We start from the raw sequence: 19,012 nt of genomic DNA on the forward strand, positions 1-19,012 counted from the left end.
CTGTCCTCTTATCTAATTAACACCAGCCTCATGAACTTTTCTTATTACTCAGGTGGATCCCACACTAATGAATGTAGGGGATGGAGGCACGGTGAGCAGAGAGATCAGTGCTCCAAATAAAGCGTCTGCTAGCATGGTGGGAAATCCCCCCCAGACGCTCCCCCCTGAGTTCAGAGGAGATGTTGCTCTCAGTCAGCAAAATAAGACAACTCCAACAAAAGACTGTAAGACTGTAAAAGCCTGCCCGGACAACTACAACCACAGCCCCGAACTTTCTCCACCGCAACTGCCCAACAATGCACCAATGTCCGGCTTGGTCCTCACCAGCTCAGAAAAGAGAACAGACAAAAGAGCAGAAACCTCTAAGCTCAAAGCTGATGGTTCTGGGGTCTTCCCCACTCCTCAGTGGTCGAGTGGTGTAAAAGTTAGCCAGGAGGATTCACTCAGCCCCTGTCACAGCAATGTGACATCCAATAAGAAATCCCATTCACAAACACAATCTGTGCAAAGTGTCCCACCTGGGTTTCAGTGCTCTGCCATGTTTAAACCAGCCCAGCCTGTTGCCTTCCTTCCCACAGCAAATTTTTCCTCTCCACTTTGTAAAATGAATCTTCCACCAGCATTAGGTCAGATTGCAGCATTGAGAGAAGCCCCAGCCACTCAGTTTCAGAAAGAAAGCCAGCCTCAAAGCTCAGGTGTTGCTGGGCCACCTCTCATGCGGACCTATCCCTACCCGTTGTCTGTGGCCCGGACTCCGGCTGCAGAGAAAAAGACGGGCACGTCGACCTCAAAACTCAGATCTAACCACGCATCAAGTAAGAATGCTAAATCTGTTGGAGAACATAAATCTTTAGCTTCTGTGGTAGCCTCACCAGCTATTGCCCTACCATTGCAACATCCATCATTAACTTCAGCTGCACCCACTCACTACACCTTGTCTCCGACTGCTGCCATTTGCTGTGGCTCTGCTCTGGCCAACATCGCCTCACAGAGCAGAATGCTGAACCATGTAGAGAAAAGCAACAGCATAGATAAGACAACCATGGGCTCTCTAAAAACCACACCTCCTGCAACAGACAACCACACAGTCTGCTCAGTTGAATCAAGAGATGTACCTCTTGATTTGTCCGCCAAATCAAAACGCCCTAAATGCTTAAATGACCCTCCTGTTACTATGATGGAATCCCACAATAATGAGTCAAATCAGAGAGAATTTCTGAATTCAAAGAAGACTCATTCTGCAAATTACGGCTCCGCTCTGCAATACCCCATCTTACCAAACACCCACCGAAATGGATCTCATCAAAAGCAATTAAATAGGTCTCAGAATCACCAGATCCCAGAGGTCAAACCAGCCTGGGGTAAGGGATCTTCACAAGATTCAATAAAAAACATCCCTGGTACATATGTGGGAGTTGCTAGTCCAATATTGGCTTCTACTCTAAGGGGCAAAGATGGAAAAGGGACGTTTGTGGATGAATTTCAGAGTTTTGCAAAGCAGGAGTTTATATCTATAATTGACCAGGGAGAACATCTGGCCACAGGAGGAAAGAAGCCATCCTGTCTGATGAAGGGTAACCAACACACTCACAGTGTCAAGCATGTTAAAAACACCAGCACAACCATAACTAAGAACTGTCCCTCAAAAGGAGCCCTAACCACTGCGTTGTTAAGCTCAACCAATGCTCAAATTCCTCAGAAATGTGGGCCTGGCAAAACAGCGGTACCATACTCTGCTCCCCTTGTCAGTCCAGCTTGGCAGCAGGCATCTCATCTCACATCATCACATCAAGCTTCTTCTAATCATCGAAAAATCACACAAGGATCTCCAAAGACTAAGGGCACCGCAGTTACAGACAGTTGTAAGTTTCCAAGTGCCCATCACAGCCCGTCCAAACCTGAGGATGATAAGTGGGAGAGAATGAAGTCTCCTCTGTCTAACCTTGCGTCCATTGTAAAGCAGCAAGCTCTTGATACAACGACACTGACGGATGAAGGTAATTCCCAAGCATCGCCTGTTGCATCACGAAAAGCTGATGGTCTGAATACACTCACGGGAAATCAAGACATACAATCTAAGCATACCTCTACTTTTGAATACCCACCATGCTGGTCTGTGGAAAAGTGGCCTAGTGCACCATCTCAAGGGGATTTCACTCAAGCTATGAAAAGACATGACAAGGCAAATGCCGCTGAGCTTTTGGAGAATAACACTGACATGCACACCAGTCAGGGAGAGCACATGGGACTTCAGGTGAAGCAAGGCTCCTCAAAGCCCGCAGGCCAGTCTCATCTCTACGGGAGCAGTGCATCAACAAATGGGAACAGGATGGAGAGTAAACTAGCCCAGGTGTTAGAGGGGGAGATATTGAGGAAAGAAAGTGGGCCGTCAGACAGTCCTCCTGGTGACAAATTGGAGGGCATGGCTGCATCTATTCTTACAGGCCAGTGTGCAGGGGGAGGCGACAAGTTTGAGAAGAAAACAAACGGAACCAAAGAGGAGTCGCCAACCAAAGCAAAAGCTGCTGCCGTCAAACAAAAGAAGAACAGTCCTAAGAAGCCAGCAAAAGAGAAATCTCCAACAGATGCATTACAGAAGGCTGCAAGAAGGAAAAAGCAAGAGACAGAAAATACTCCAACCAAAGTGTCCCCTAAAAAGAAGGTAAATTATTAATTCCTATTACTCTCATTATTTCTCTTTGGTTAAATTTGAAGAAATATTTAAGGTAGCAATCGTCTTTTAAGAGTTTAAAGAGCGAAAAGGCTATTCAGAGCTCCCTTTCATATTATTAAGTTATGACTGATGGTTTCACTTTCGAGGGCTTATTGTGAGTCTCTTGCATCCTCTCTGTCACCACGAGAGGCTCATGATCAATAACCTCCAATAGAGCGTGCTCACTCTGTCCCCTGTGTATTTCTGCAGAAGAAACAATGTGCACCTGTGCTGGAGCAGAGTCTGTCAGCGGGAAAACCTTCCCCTCCAACTAAAGAGGCGATTCCAAGGGAAAAGATCAGTCCCAGCAAGGCCGAGCAGCAAACCTGCAACAAATCAGGTAGAGTCTTTGTTTCTTCCTTAATCCTATAGCTTTTACATTTTTTACAAAAATGTAAATTTAATGATACTTTTATTTAGTTAAAAAAGTTTTGTTGTAGTATATGGTTTGATTACTCTGGGTTCAGTTTCAGTTTTAGAGCTAAGTAACCTGCAGTCAGTGTCTCAGTCTTACTCTCAGCATAGAGTCTGGTGTGAATGTAACAATCAGATGTGATTTAATCAGTTCCAGATAGCAGTCCTCAGACTTTGGAGACTTCAGCGTCTCTCATTAGTCCCGCCGTATCCACCAAGGAGGCCGAAGCCACAGAGTGCTCCTTCCCAAGACTGAGGCGAAGGCGGCGGCGAGTTGATGACGCTCGACTTGACCTCTGGGGCTTTGCGACGCCCTCCCCTCCACCCCCGCCAATGCCTCCTCCCCCAATATCCCCTTCGCCCTCTCTGACTCTGCCCCAACCTGTTCGCCGTCCGAGAGGGAGGCCTCGATCAAATCCTCTGCCGGAACGTACGCTACAGGGCAAGGGAAAAACATCTGGCGCTGAGGGCGATACGCCATCTCGTAAGAAACGTCGGCGATGTCGTAATAAGAAGTATCAGACTGGGGACTACATCACAGAGAAAGACAAGCTGGAAGATGGAGAACACCTCGAAGAATCTAACTCTCTGATAAAGGACGCTGGAGTCCCAGAAGGTAGAGATCAGTTAAAAGTTATCCTGGTCAGAAGGTTAAAAAAGAAAAAGATTCACATATTACAGTATTAAAAGAGAATGACTTGAGAATCAATGAAGTTCAACATTTGAATACAGCAGCTGTTGAATATTTTTATGCAATCCAAAGCTCACTAAATGACCGGTAGTAAGTAGGCATCTAATCAGTTAATCAACTGACTACTTAATTGCTAAAAAATTATTTTCAGCTATTTAAATTATTAATTGTTTTAATTCATTTATTTTTCAAAAACATCAGTGAAAATAGTCAGAAGTGTAATTGAAAATAAAAATTATTGTTACTTGTTTTTTAGTCCTTCAAGCACATCAAACATTAGTTAGAAACAGCCTCACAAAAAAGCCTGAATTATTCTCTTTTAATACCATTATACATTAATCCTTTTTTGGCTGCTGACCATAAAAAGCGACAAAACATTTGGCTCTGTTGGCTCGTGACGAGTATTTGTCATCTTTTCTGACGTTTCATAGACTAAGTGATTATTCATTCTTTAAAAAAAAAAAATCTGATGAATGAATCGGTACAGACAATAATGTAAAGCTCTGTTCTACTCTGTGAAGTAGTCAGTATACATATACATATAAATTTAGCAACAAAAAACTAGTTTGCTGTGTATTCACTTTAATCTTTTCTGATGGTTGGTTTTAGTACAGAAGTAACAAAAATGACCAATTCATGTTGCTTTGATGTTTTTCTTCCATTATAATTCCATATTTATTTGGTCAAAATAGAGCTGAGTAAAGCTTTAAAAAGCCAAAATCCTCCAGATGTTATGGCATTTAAGGTAAATGTTAAATAAAATACACATATTCGTAGATAACTTAGTTACTCACAGGTGACGATGCTGGTTTTCCCTGAGTTCTGAGATTGTTCATGAAAGAAATTTCTGTTTAATGAATTTAAGAATGAATGACTCCAAACTGTCACTTAGCTTGGAGACTCAAGCTGTGTCCATGCTTGTTGCGCACTGCGTTGTCGCTGACAGCTGGTCGCTAGCAGACATTCCAGTCTACGGTTGCCAAGGTAACCGTCTAACGTATTTAATACCCTGTGATAGGTAGTCACTTCAGTACTTAGGTTCACAAAGGTTTTGCTTGGGACCCGCTCACATTGCGTCTCTGGCTGTTTTTTCGCAGTAATAAGATGTTTTAGCTCCGCTACCTTTGCAATAACTTTCTTCTGATTGGCTGCCCCTCGAAAACCAAAGATGTAGAGAGCAGGCAGGTGAGGGTGAGAATCTGTGCTCACAGCTAGAGCTGAGCGCCTGGGAGGATGATGTTAATAATGATATTCCCTCTCGCTGACATGATACAGTAGGACTGTGCAATTAATCTGTGGCATGTTTAGTTCAGCTCCAGGCAAGATGATGGAAAGAGAGGCTTTGGTGAGTAGCAAAACCATCAGCTGTTAGGAATCACCTTGGTTTGGTTTTTCTGAAGAAATTACACAAATAAATTATGGTTAAAAAGTTGAACTTCATCGAGCAGCTCTGTCCCACTGAGGAAAAAGTAGAAAAAACTGTCTGAATCTTGAGATTTTGACTCACAGGTATTATTTATTTATGTATTTACAGATGTCATTATTTTAAATTTTTCCTATGTTTAATATATGTTCTATTCAATTAAATTCAGTTTTATCTATAGCACCAAATCAAGGTGTTTTATATTATATTGTAAGGTAAAACCTCACAATAATACAGAGACCAGCTTGGGGTCTGTCTGTCTATATCTATATATTTCTCTCAGAAGATCCACATCATCTATCTGTTAGTGTGGAAATGACATGCATCGTGAGTGTATATGTAGAGAAAAAGCTAGGACATGGCAGATTTGAGCATAAGATTGTAAAATCAGGGTAGAGTAGCTGGCAAACAGCAGTTTTCTTGTTTACGTGGATAAGATGGCTAAGCTTCCAGAAGTACCAGACAGTCTGATATCAGCACCTAAATTATTCCATTCTCCATGTTAGGCTTGGCAGATGGGGATGAGCACAAAGCTGCATCAGTGCAGTGTTGATAAATGAGTGGTGTGTAAAGATTAGGATTGTTGGTGTATCTCCTGTCTACCACTCAGTATAACGGCAGGTCTAATTTGCCATTACAGTTCCACAGGTGGAACATTGTCCGAGTCCCGCTGCCCCCAGTCCAGAGCCTCTTCCCAAGAGACCGTCAGTCACTCGCTCAGGATCGGTTCGCTACCAGGAGAGTGAAGAATCTCCAGAGTGCAATGATAAGCCTTCAGGGAAGAGGAAGTGCAAAAGCAAACACCTATGTGACAGTGATGAGCCGAAGGTAAGCTGCCGATGCTGCTTGTGGGAGGATAGCCCATCACAGATCATGCATAGTTGATAGAAACAAGGTACAATGGATATACAAGCTTACAGTGCCCCCCTGTGGCCTGACTGAAATCTATGTTTCTCACGTTTGTGATGGCAGCTGGAAGTTCTCTAATCAGTAAATCTGTGTTTTAGAATAAGACCAAACGCTGCAGTTTGGGCAAGAGTAGCGCCTCCCTCACCTTGGATGATGATGGAGCTGATGCAAAAGTACCAGTTAGCCCATCACCAGCTCCAAAAAGTTTGCCATCCTCTCCATCTAAAAAGAAAAGCTCGTCAGGAAGAAGCAGCGGTCCAGATTCTCTGACCAAAAGGCCCGTTCCGCCAGAGGTTCGCCGGCTGATTGTCAATAAAAATGCAGGGGAGACATTGCTGCAACGTGCTGCGCGCTTGGGCTATCAGGTACAACCCGACACGTTTACTGGTAACAGGAATTTTGACATCAGTGGAAAAAATGCATGATAATCTGACAGTTTATCTTTCCTTCCGGTGTTCTGCAGGACGTAGTCCAGTATTGTCTCGAAAAGGACATCCGGGAGGTCAATCGGCGTGATAATGCCGGTTACACAGCTCTCCATGAGGCGTCCTCCCGGGGCTGGACTCAGATTGTCCAGATGCTGCTGAACAATGGTGCAGATGTCAATTGTAGTGCTCAGGATGGAACACGGTGAGGCTTCAGGCAGCATGACAGTGGCTTTCATCAGAGACTTTATAACAGAGAGATGTGTTACTTGAAAAATCTTGAAATGAGATTCAACCACAGAAAAGATGGTGGTGGAAGTTTCTTAAAAACCTATTTAAAGATAAGCTTTTTAAAGACTTAATTTGGGGCATATTAGTAATTTTTTAAGATTAAACTGGGGATTGTCTACATGACATTTTTATGTCCTCATGACCATTGAAGTTAAACTATTTAGATAATGCTTCAAAATATCTGCCCAGAGGTCTTTCATTGCAAAAGTTTCTTCTAGCAGGACTCTTCTTGAGTTACTTGTCATATGTGTAACCTTTGTAATAAATCTAAGCATGACCCCTGGAAACAGCATGTATAACTAAAGTTAGATGTCATTGTCCTACAGTCTTCAATATTTTCTGTGTAATGTAAAGTTGTGCAAATGCTAAAAGTCTTTTGTGTTTTGTCTGTTCTTCCCCTCAGCCCACTTCACGATGCAGTAGCAAGTGATAACTTACCAATAGTCTGGTTGCTTCTGAACCACGGTGCAGACCCAACTCTGGCGACCTACTCTGGACATACACCAGTCAAATTGGCACATAGTGCAAGCATGAAGAAGTTCCTCACAGGTAGTTCACCCTTCATATTCACCTTTACACCACTGGACAAGAGATTAACAGTTTATTCTTTGTTAAATTCATTTTTTTTTAATCATCAACAAACATTTGGTGACACAGCAAATGCTTTCATAAAGCTATTTAGAATGAGACGGGAAAATAAATCATTGAAGTTGTAACTTTACAGTCATCCATCAAGCAGTGTGTCAACACATTAGTAAACTCTGCGCCCACTCCCACTGCATCGCTTTTGAGAATTGAACAATACAGGTTACATGAAGAATACATAAGAATTTCAGTCAAATCTTCTTCCACATCCACAAAGAGCCTGACAGTTGTTTAAATCATTGTTTTTGTTGTTTTCCAGTTGAATTTGGTTGTGTACTACTAAACTGAAACAAACTGAGCTCATCAAATATGTCTTGTGACTGATTAGGTGTTGATTGATTTATGCTTAATCCTGTTAGGAATGGTTTGTCAACTGATATCACACAAAGCAGATATGACATTAGATAACAGTCCAGTGCACTTGTGAGTTGGAGAAAATCAGCAACATATGGGTGTGGCTGTGGCTCAGGTGGCTGAGTGGGTCATCTACAAACCTGTGGACAGATGCCTGCCTGACTTTTCCTGGTAATGTGCTGAAGTATCCTTGGGCAAGATGCTGAACCACAACACATCCAAGAGAGTGTTTGTGTGTTTGGATGTTAGAAAACAATTAGGAGACATCACTGTGTGTTTGTTATAAGAACCAGGATCCTTAGGGGTTTTTTTGTTGTTGTTTTTTTAAGTAACAAGGAGAATTTAAGTAAAAAGCTGCGGTGATGAGCTCTGACATGTCTGTTAAATTTGGAAGGACTTTTTAATAGATTGCTGTTCTGTAAAAACAGAAGAAAAACTTTTCTGAACAAATCATTTTTTGTGCCGTAAGCTTTTAATTAATTTTTATAAATAAGCATTTGGAAGGATGACATATGATTGCTGTAAGTTGCCTCCCTGGAATCAGTTAAAATCTGCTTTCCTCAGAAACTGTTCCCCATCCAAAGTTACTGCTTTGTGTGGCTGCAAGAAAAAAAACCAAAGCCAGCTTGTTATAAACATTAGGGGTGCAACGATACACAAAATTCACGGTTCGGTTCAGTTCGATACTTTGGTGTCACGGTTCGATATTTTTTTCGATACAAAAAATGTTCATGCCTTTTTAATTTATCATTTATTAAAATTATAAATATATATTTTAACTCAAAAGTATAGTTTTTAAATTTAATGTTGCTGAAATCTGATTGAGGAATCACTCATCTTTGGAAAAGAGAGTTTATTACAGAGAAATGGCTCTTTCCAAAATAAAAGCTCTACTATACGCTTCTTCTGGGCTATATTCTCAGCAGCATATTAAACATATCAGGTCCCCATAAGGAGAATCCTGTGCTAACGGCTGTCTAAATGAGTCGGGCAAAGTTTGTAGCATGCTTGCTTGTTGTTTTTGTCTGCTTCCACTTGTCTTTGCACTAGGATGATGTCGGAGTAAATGTGCAGTCATATTCGTTGTGTTCCCACTAGTGCCGTCAGCGTTAATCCCGTTGAAATGACGTTAACGCCATAACGCGGCAAATCTCCGTTAAGAAGTTACCGTGGGGGGTTGGACGGTGTCAACACAAGCTAACTGCGCTGACGCACTAGTTCCCACAAATTGAGCATTGCGTGGCACATCCGACATACTGTTTTACTTTAGTCCATGACTCGCTTACCATCAGGGTCATGCTTCACATGAAAACCAAGATAGTTCCAAACGCCAGATCTGAATGAGGGTGGGGGAGGTTCAATTTCGGGTAGCGTTGAGGCAGTTGCCATGTTGCAACGAGCTTAGCTTCTGTCTTGCCAGCTTGCGCTGCGCTCAGTGGATCTGCGCTCGACAGTGCAGCCTAGGCGGAGTAGTCGAACGCAGATCCACTGAGCGCTCAACATAGACAGCATCGTAAGTTGATAAAATAAATAAAAAATGTTGTATTGTTCATACATATGCGTACCGAACCGAAAGCACAGTATCGAACGGTTCAATATCGATACGAGTATTGTTGCACCCCTAATAAACATGACCACTTTCATGCAATGCTAAAGGTGTCTTTTCAGCACTTTGCCAGGTTAAACAATAAATAATTCACATAAGTCAGTGTTTGCTTGCTGCTGAATCTGGGTAGCATATTAGTCTCACGTCGTACGTGCATCTCCAGGCAGTTTTTACACATCAACAGTGTTGAGAGAATAGAGTGCGGATATTATCCAGAGTTGCACCACACAACAGGAGATGGATGATGTCAGCCACGTTCTCACTGTACTGTCTGGTTGAGGTGAAGGGTGGCAGCTCAGATGAGCATGCACGAGGCAGGCCACATGACGCATTTTCACTCGCTGTGAATTCAGACTGTCAGACATCACCCCTGCCTACCGAGCAAACACCATTTACTGTCCGATCTCATTTATTAGGGCACTTTGATTGTCATAGACACAAGATTACTTACAATTTTGGGTTCTCACAATTATTAAAAATAATCAGGGTAAATTGTTTGCATTCTATTTCACAGTGAAGTTAGAGGTCCCCGTCTTTGTTTCGTCTTTCAGTTCGCCAAACTTTTAATTTTGTTGCTCTCTACGAGCTCACAATTACACTCCACCAGGCTGTGGCTTGTTTAGTTCAGCTCATATCTCTTTCGTTGTGTTTTATCAAATAATTTTTTGTAGAATTCGTGTTAAAATTTAATGAAAGCCACAGTAAAGAAGACAACTTGGTTATTTTTATTGAGTTTTTTCTGTAAGTCTGTGACTAGTGGTGTTAAATAATTGTGATCTCAGTTTTGACTAAAATAACTGTGTTTATATTTGCCATAATCAAGCAGCTCTGCTGCAGTGCATGTGTGAAAGTGGCTACAGATAAACAGAGAGATGAAGGCTCAGTAGTTGGTACAGAAAGACAGACATGCAGCTCTGATGGCCTGTTTTCTCCTTGCACTGGTAGCTGCACAGAGCTACACAATGGACCGTATCACATGCACAAGCTCTAACTTTGTTTTCTTTGCTGATGGTCTTAATTTAGTCCACTTTTCTTTCACCCTTATACCATTGTACGTTTTGCTTGGTCCAGAACAAGCACTAGCATCAGCCTTCATCTACATATTTCCACGTAGAAGTCATAACATGCAAACAGCCAGAGTCATAAAAAAAAATAATAATACCACGTATTTTTTCTTTTCTCCAGAATATTTCACAGACCTGGAAGGCCGCAATGAACAGGATCCTAGTTTACCCTGGGATTTCTACAGCAGCTCGCTGTTCGGTGAGTAACCTTCACGCTGAACCTGTCAGTCTGCTGAATGTCAGCCCATTGATCAATCAAATACCCAGCTTTAATTTGTAAGCATGGTGGCATAAAAGTAATTGAAATTGCATTCCTATGCTGCTCCTGAGTCACAGGGAATGGAAGCCAGTTTATAGACTGGGCTCCAGCTTGACCACTGGTACGTGGAGGGGGTGTTAGCTTTGAGTATTAGCATCCGTGTTTTGTTGTAAACAGCCACAGGGAGCCTGTTATCTAGTGGAAGGAAAGCAGGATTAGAGTTGCATGGAAGGACTGAAGGAGACTAAAGACAAAGTGGTCTACAGCTTCTGAACAGTCTGAGTCACAAAAGATAATCAGGTTTTATAACTGCAGCGGTTTGTTAACTTTTAGTTTTTTTTGTTTTTCATTGAGTAATGCCAGCTATTTCAGTCATTTTATCAAAATCTGCCAGTCAATGGCAGCATGGATATTATAGTTGTCATTGTGCACTTTATATATCCACTGTAGAGGTTTGTATTTTGTTTCCATACAGGTTTAAAGGAGACTTTTATGTTCATTTCCAGTTCAGTGTTTCTATTCATTGACTGAACATGTGCTTCATCCTGCCTGGAAAAAAAGCTGTTTTAGCTCCTCTCCCTTTAAGCCAACTGTCTTCTAACTGGCGCGTATATATATGTGTGTGTGTGTGTGTGTGTGAAGAAGAAAAAAAAATTATATATATATATATATATATATATATATATATATATATATATATATATATATATATATATATATATATATATATATATATATATATATATATAATTTTTTTTCTTCTTTTTTTTCATCTGCTTTTATATTTGAAGCTGTGACTGACACCATGAAGTGTGTTTATGTGTATTTTTATATGTCACCAGTTGTATGTGTGTAACTGTTGGTATATACTGCCCACTAGAGGGCATGCAGACCTCGTTCATTAGTACAGTAACAGCCAGCTTGTCCGCTCTTCCTCCCTTTCTCACCTCAGTGAACTCTTCCCTTCACAGAGACTGACCAGGAGCCGTGCTGGGACTTCCTGCTGTCTGAGCAGAACCAGGAGTTGGAGGAGAATGTAACGGGGAAGACCGAGCAAGAGTCGGACAAAGATTGTCTTATGTTCGAGTTCTCCTCGGAGCCTCTGCTACCCTGCTATCACGTGCAGGTGTCATTAACACAGGGGTAAGTTCATAACGATGAGAGTTTACTGGCGACAAACCACACGGTAATAAATCAGATTTTTGGGGGGTGATACAATATCAGGCCACTCAAATGTCATCTAAATTTGGTCACCGCTCTGCAATATGCCTAAGAATTACAGCAATTTAGGGCAGATAGGCTATGATGATAGCAGATACTGATGGTTAAGACTTATAAGTAAACAGCAGTTGCTTCAGCTTCTGGTACATAAACATTTATTGGAAATGTACTAAAGATATCTGCATGATGTTCCAACCCAACATCTTTAATGTCATGAGTTGTTATTGTTCCTGCGTGTAAAGGGGAACAAGTACAGGATGATATGAAATATTTCTGCTTTTTTGTCTTCAAAAACACAATATTTAAGCTTCAGTTTCATTGGTCAGGTACTTTAATTACTATCAGATGGTGATGCTAGTATGGGGAGATGTTATTTCTGCAAAGAAAACCTTAATAGATCAGGTCATTGCCTCAGCATGTGTTACCTTTGGCAAATAGGTTATGGGTTTAGTTCAGTTTGTTGCATTTTTGTAGGATTACTCAGAAATTTGAGGGATTTACATGGGGCATTTACCAGAGTTGGGGCTTGGCCCAGCTTAGTAATGATTTGGTTTTGAAGCTGATCTGGATCCAGGACTTTTTGGAAGGATTCTTAACCAGTGTGCAAGCGGGCAAAGTTGGATATTTCCCATCATTTTGGGGCAACCATATTTTTTTCAGGTTATGCCACTGCTTTGTGACACTTGAAACGATATGATACTTAATAAGTGTCTCTGTGGTGCATTAATATATTGTTGCTTTTGTTGTCTGTCTGGACAAAAAACTGGACTGTAGTTTCATGTTTGTTCATTTGACGACGCTTACACCTAAACTGCCAGCTCTCGTGTTGTGCATGCCACCTTCAGCTGATGTCTGATGTTTTGCTTTTGCAGTTTTTGCAACTGGTTCCTGCTGACGGATGTCCTGAAGCGCCTGAAGATGTCTGCGCGGATTTTCCGGGCGCGGTATCCACACTTGGAGGTGGTGAGTTTGTCGCACGCTGAGCTCTGGAGGCAGGTATCGGTCAGCCAGGTGAGCTCCGCTTTGGTTTCTCCCTACAAAAGCAAAACTAAGGAGGAAGAGAAAGAAGAGGAGGACGAAGACGGACTTGTGGATCTGGTGCGTTGTGTACCGGAGCTCCAGAGACTACTGGGTTCCTCGATTCACATCCTACAAGAGGACGAGGAGGAGGAAGAGGAAGAGGTAGTGACAAACACAGGGAAGCCTCACAGCCGATAGCCTCTCTTGAGCTGCGCCCCAGCACCACGCAAACTGTCATTTTGTCAGCCTTCCCTCCAGGCAGCAGCTCAGTGGAAACCTCTCCGTCCGTTGTAACGAGGGTCAAAGATTTTATCTCCAGCTACAGTAACGACTGACACTCCACCGATGACCTCTGACCTTTGGCAGAAGTCATCTGAAGGACCTGCACACAGGAGTTGTCGATGCTGGATAGCAGCTTTCAGGTTCCTATCTATAGGTATATTTGAATACATGAGAACTATTGAGTAAACCTTTTTATTAATTATGTATGTACATGGTAGTGTATATGTATATCTTGCCATCAGGGTAAACACATTTGATTCTATAAATGTATTCTTGTGGCAGAGGACGGATAATGTTTAGGACTTTTTTGTTTTAGTTTGTTCCTGAGGGAAAGCGATATTTTTCGACGGGAGATAATCCAAGGCTTTTATCTTGGTGAAGTCTTGCGTACAGCTAAGACGCTTAAGTCAGGGAGGCCATTGGCCCAGATGGTTTCTCTGTCAACCTGAGAGATCTGGAGACCTGCAGAGAAGAGATCGTGGCACATAACATTCAGACCTAATCACCTGCTCAGAGCCTCCTTTCCATTTTTCACTTCCGGTGTCCTCGAGATCATTTCTGAATGGACCTGATAATTTAAAGTGTTGATTTTTTTTCCTGTGCATTTCACATAGTGAGGCAGGCCCGCGAAAGCTGTTCCGGTCCCTGGTTGCAGTATCAAATAAGGCTGTTTCGGACATTGAGGCGCAGAGTTTGTTTACAGAACTGGACAGACAGTAGTCTTCTCTACGCGTCCTAATACAGAATCCTGTGGATCTCTCTCAGAGGAAACTTTCTACCATCTCTGGAGTCCAGAGGAGCCACGACGGTCCCCCAACTTCCCAATATGGTGTTTCCAGCTCCCAGAGTGCTTTGTGTTGCAGTGTTTTATTTACACTGTTTGTTGTGCTTAATTTAATAGTCATTAATATATTTGATCTCTTGTGTATCTGACAACCCTATCTATGAAAAATACTTTCTATGGTTGGTGCTTCATTCTGAAATGTACTTATTATTAGGATCCCTTTATTCTGAGATTTCCCTCCTTCATTCAAAAACAGTATTTCAAAAACAAAGGAGAAAAAAAGAGAGAGAAAAAAAGCAAAAGTACAGTTTTATTGTACTGGTGCTACACTAGATTTTGTGTTGACAATCAATGAAGTTTTGGTTTGAAGTCACAAACTAACAAAAGATATTTAAGATGAAGAGACTTAAGGTGTAAAGAAAAGTATAGTTTAGTTAAAGAAAATGGGATACAACAAGTGTGAGATCTTCAGAGAGCCTTTTATTTGATTCTTTTATAAGAAATAAACAAGAATAAAGCATGATTGTGAATCACAATTTAATGTCTTTTATGTCAAATTTATGTATAAAGTCCAATTTTGACATATTTCCTGGTGCGACTAATAATAATGATAATAATACCAATATTAATAAGAATTTTGAGTCAAGAAAGGGGCTTCAACTGCTTTACAGTTGAGTTTAGCTCGGTAATAAGCTTTTCCTCCCTTTGTTCAGCAAACAATAAAGCCCTGCCTGCCCTCGTAGTATCTTAATATAGCATTTGTATTTATTTATTGCACCTAAGATTATCCTGTAGCTGAATTGTTGTATTGTCACCTTTTAAGTTGTTAAAAAGTCATTTGTGTGCTCAAAATCATGAACAAGTTTACAGTTTAATGACAGCTGAGCAAACGGTGAGGTATAGTTTCAAAGCTGTAAACCACTCAGCTGACCTCAGCTTCAGTTTGTTCTGGTAACTTCTGTTTACAAGTGTCAGTGTGGGAAGGGATAAGTGACTGCATGCTTTCTAGCAGGCTGCTCTTTGACCCGTCCAGTGATGGTTGTTCCCATCATTGTGGGCTGCAGTGATCATGATTTTTTTTTCTGGCTATTAACAGGTTTTTGCAACAACAACAACTTAAAAATGCTCATAAAAATAAATAACTGACAACAAAGAATTTAATTAGGTGGAAAGAATAAATTATTGACTAAAAAGGTGTGGATACACCTATTCTGTTTATACAGTATATGCTATATGGCAACCAATTTATAGCTATGTTTCACCAAAAATTAACAACATCACAGTAAAGAATATGGAAAAATGTGTAAAAGCTGTTTGGTTTTTACACAGCGGTTGATGTATAACTTCCAGGGGCGAATAATAATCTTTTAAAAACTAAATCTAACTGGATAACTGATCAGAATAATTTCCCGGGGTTGTTTTGACTTGCTTGTAGAAAGACTTTGTCACCCTGCTGGTGATCTGTTGCTGTAATAGTATTCCTGGTCTGTAACAGAGCTGCAGGTTTAGTCATTTGATGCTGATAAACAAATGTCAGCAAGTCTGTCAGTACTTAAAGCTGAAAGCAGCAATCTACTGTCTCTTAAAGCTGTTCCCAGTAATACATTTAAATGTAAGATTTCGATTGACTAGCACTTTATGATTTGTGTGCATATGTTGTGTTTTTTTCTTTGTTTTTGTTTTTTAATCATAGGGCTTAGATGCAGTTGTCAAACAGTCATCAGGGGCATGAATATCGTGGGACTTTGAGCTTTTAAAGATTTATTTTAAATGCTCTTTTATCAAGGTGGAATGATTGGGTGCACAGGTTTGACTTTATTTGGGCTTTTCTCACATCAACAGAGGTTCAAATGTTACATAAACCCATTTAAATGTTTTAATTATAGTAGAACCCTCAGCACCACTGTCTTTTAATTCGACAAGGCCTCTGTGAAGCTCTGAGAAGTTTTTGAATTAGGAATCAATTGGTTGATTGATTAATTCTCTTGGAGAATTGAAGATCTCTTGGAGACCTTTCTAAACAACTGCAGATTCCAAGATCATCAGTTCAAGCAATTGTACGTAAGTACATTTTATTCTGATGTGTCATCACTTTCCCAATATCTGGAAAGACGTCCCAAACTGTCACCCTCGGATTAGAGGAAATTGGAAGTGGAAATTGCTGGATCACCAGCGTCACTGTCCAGAGTGAAGCAAGTTTTACATCTGTGTACTGAGAAGGTGCTGACAAAGAAAGATGCTCCTGCTACAAAATCAACACCTTCAAGCTTGGTTTTCCCAATATCGGCTGTACAATCATTCCACCCGGAAAAAAGCTAAAAACTGTTTAAAAAAATGATCAGTGAATGCAAACTTAAGACCACAACAGCAAAAAGAAGCCTTTGTGAAAACAACCATCCTGCCGACGTCTGTGCTCCCTCCTCATTCAGCATGATCACAGGACCATATGAAAACAGTACATTTCAGACAGAAACTTCTTTAAACCACATCTTATCTCTTCTAACGCTGCTTTTGAGGACATGGTGGTGCTTGTGCTATGACGCAGCTGAGCCAAAATACCAGAAGGTGGCATCGTGCGAGACGTGCCACAACTCCTGCTTAGCCTGTAGGGTAGCTGTTCATGATGGGAACGCCTGCACTGGGTCACTGAACTCCAGATAAAATGGATCTAACAACAACTTCCATTTCCATAAGGGAGTGGGCACATGTTTCTATTATCAGCCCTGCAGTACTGAAAAGCAGCAGCAAAAATGCTTAAAACTGACATAAAAGAGCCATTAAATCTAATTTAATCCAAGTCATCACTTTAATCTTTATGAGATTACAGCTACTTACTCTTAAAAATCTGCATAAAATGAAAGAATGGAAATCAAAGGTTAGTTAATAAGGGCCATATTTATTCTTGCTACAGCACTGATAAGAATATTAGAATATCAGAACTAATATAATACAGCAACTGAATGTTTGCCTGGAGCATATGGGACTCCGTTTCAAGTCTCGGTGCAGATATATTTTATTATACTGATATTCAGCGTGCCAGTTGCAGCCCCTTGCAGGGCCTCTGGGTACAGATGGTCCTAACTGCACTGTAACCTGTACAGTCCTGTACAGGGTTACTGTAGTTCAAATACTGCTGCGACTGGGCTTTATCTCCCAGCAGTGACAGCATGTGGCGGCTGCCAGACTTACAGCACGTTCTGTGTGCGTTCATAACTATAAGTTTTTTCTGGTAATGTTCTTTTTAAAAATGAAGACTGAAATCTGACACCAGTGAAAAGAAAATGCTTTGTGGGTTTGAAATTGAAGTTTCAGAATTTAGACTTTTTAACCGTTTTACTTGTCACGTCATGGAAACTTTATCTGGATGACTCACTGCATTCCAAGTGATCCTTTCACAGAGCCTTTCTGGAGTATTGGGGAATCTTGTAAATCAGGCCTCCTTGCATCATGCTGGAGCTGCCTCTCCTCAGGTCCGCCTTCTTCACCAAGCCCCTGCCATGCCCCTAATGCTCATTGGGCTCCCGTTGTGCACCAGCAAACTGATTGGATAAAAAAAGAGGGCAAGTCAGGACAAGACCTACTCACAAACATGGAAAGTGGAAGCAAGGCCAGGTTTATACATGGAAACACAAAGGGACATGACAGAAAAGGTACATGATTACGAGTTAACTGTGTGAATGTCAGGGGGCTGGGTGGTCTTTCTATTTAATTTAAATTACAGCATGATCCTTCTGCCAGCATGCCCCTTTTCAGGTTGGTGATTATTTTGCCCTCCTGTGTATTATTTGTAATGAAAATGAGTTCCCATGAAAGTGTCTTGCCTCCCTTTGGGTTCACTGAGGACATTGTTGTCTGTTAACAGTGCCTCCATCAGGTTATGTAACAGCCCTCTTTCAAAAAGGCACAAGAGGGAAGTCCTTCTCAATGAGTCTGCATGTAAGGCTCTGTCTCGATACTTCCTTTTCTCTCGGTCCCCATTGAAATAGGTTCCTTAAAAGATTGCTTTAAAAAACAAAACAAAACAAAACTGCTGACCAGAATCTTAAAGGTGCAGGAATAAATGTTTTAATCTGTCCAAGTGGTGCTTTGATTATCTGGCGATTGTTTTAGTGTTCAAGACAGATCAAACCTGCTTTCATCCCGTGAGACTGCACAGCCAGGCCTTTTGTTATGATCAGTAGGATTTAAATTAACGTGTTCACTGTCTGCAGTCTGAGTCTTCTCCGTGTGTCTGTATATGGCCGTGTTGAAGCGTACTGATAAATTGTAGTAGGCCTATTTTGAAACGACTCTCTAAGAACAGGTGTTAAATGTCCTGTGCGCTGATGTGAAGACATCCAGTGGTGTTTAATTCCCGACTCAGTGCTTTGATATCTGGACAAGGTCAATCTCTTTGCAACACAGCAAAGGGGCAATGCACGACAGTGCAATTTTCCCCATTGGATTATATTTAGAACCGCAGGGGTTCTAAATATAATCCAATGGGGAAAATAGCACTGTCGTGCATTGCCCCTTTGCTGTGTTGCAAAGAGATTGACCTTGTCCAGATATCTGAGTCTGCTTCTGCATGCAGCCAACACTTCAGGCTGCATGCACGTCTGGAACACAGTCACCCAGACGTATTAATGAAATATGGTTACAATTTAGAAACCATGAACTTTGAACTTTTAGCTACATAAAGGTCAAATAAGCCAGGAGACTACAGTGTGGTGACTCATCCTGAATATTGTGTCACATTTTGCCCAGTTTATGTTTCAGATTCATCTTAAAATACAAAAAAATGTGTTTGTCTTTCAGTCTGTAGACAACAGACTAAAATAAGACAATTCTTCATCAGATTTGTTAGGAATAAATCCTTAGAGTTATGCAATCTACATCTGTATTCAGACTCTTCACTTGGAACTCAGTGAA

General features: G+C 41.2%; 1 protein-coding gene across 7 annotated transcripts in view; it reads left to right on the plus strand.

Moving 5' to 3' along the window:
- Positions 1 to 14,624, plus strand: part of bcorl1 (BCL6 corepressor-like 1) — a 34,574-nt gene extending 19,950 nt beyond the window's left edge. For 5 of the 7 annotated variants that reach the window (XM_085433012.1, XM_085433037.1, XM_085433021.1 and 2 more), the window contains exons 3-12: positions 53 to 2,662; positions 2,924 to 3,053; positions 3,279 to 3,743; positions 5,882 to 6,069; positions 6,249 to 6,515; positions 6,614 to 6,780; positions 7,270 to 7,415; positions 10,657 to 10,734; positions 11,766 to 11,937; positions 12,888 to 14,624. In XM_085433012.1, coding sequence (XP_085289138.1) covers positions 53 to 2,662; positions 2,924 to 3,053; positions 3,279 to 3,743; positions 5,882 to 6,069; positions 6,249 to 6,515; positions 6,614 to 6,780; positions 7,270 to 7,415; positions 10,657 to 10,734; positions 11,766 to 11,937; positions 12,888 to 13,233 — 4,569 coding nt within the window. In that variant the 3' untranslated portion in view covers positions 13,234 to 14,624. The remainder of the gene's footprint in view (positions 1 to 52; positions 2,663 to 2,923; positions 3,054 to 3,278; positions 3,744 to 5,881; positions 6,070 to 6,248; positions 6,516 to 6,613; positions 6,781 to 7,269; positions 7,416 to 10,656; positions 10,735 to 11,765; positions 11,938 to 12,887) is intronic. The other 2 variants (XR_014915296.1, XM_085433048.1) reach the window with 2 other exon arrangements.
- The last annotated feature ends 4,388 nt before the right edge of the window (positions 14,625 to 19,012 follow it).

The sequence above is a fragment of the Copadichromis virginalis genome, linkage group LG2, assembly GCF_057382275.1.
Source record: "Copadichromis virginalis isolate Kocher_CV1m ecotype Utaka linkage group LG2, C_Virginalis_male_GT1.1, whole genome shotgun sequence".
In the NCBI taxonomy this organism is placed as follows: Eukaryota; Metazoa; Chordata; class Actinopteri; order Cichliformes; family Cichlidae; genus Copadichromis; species Copadichromis virginalis.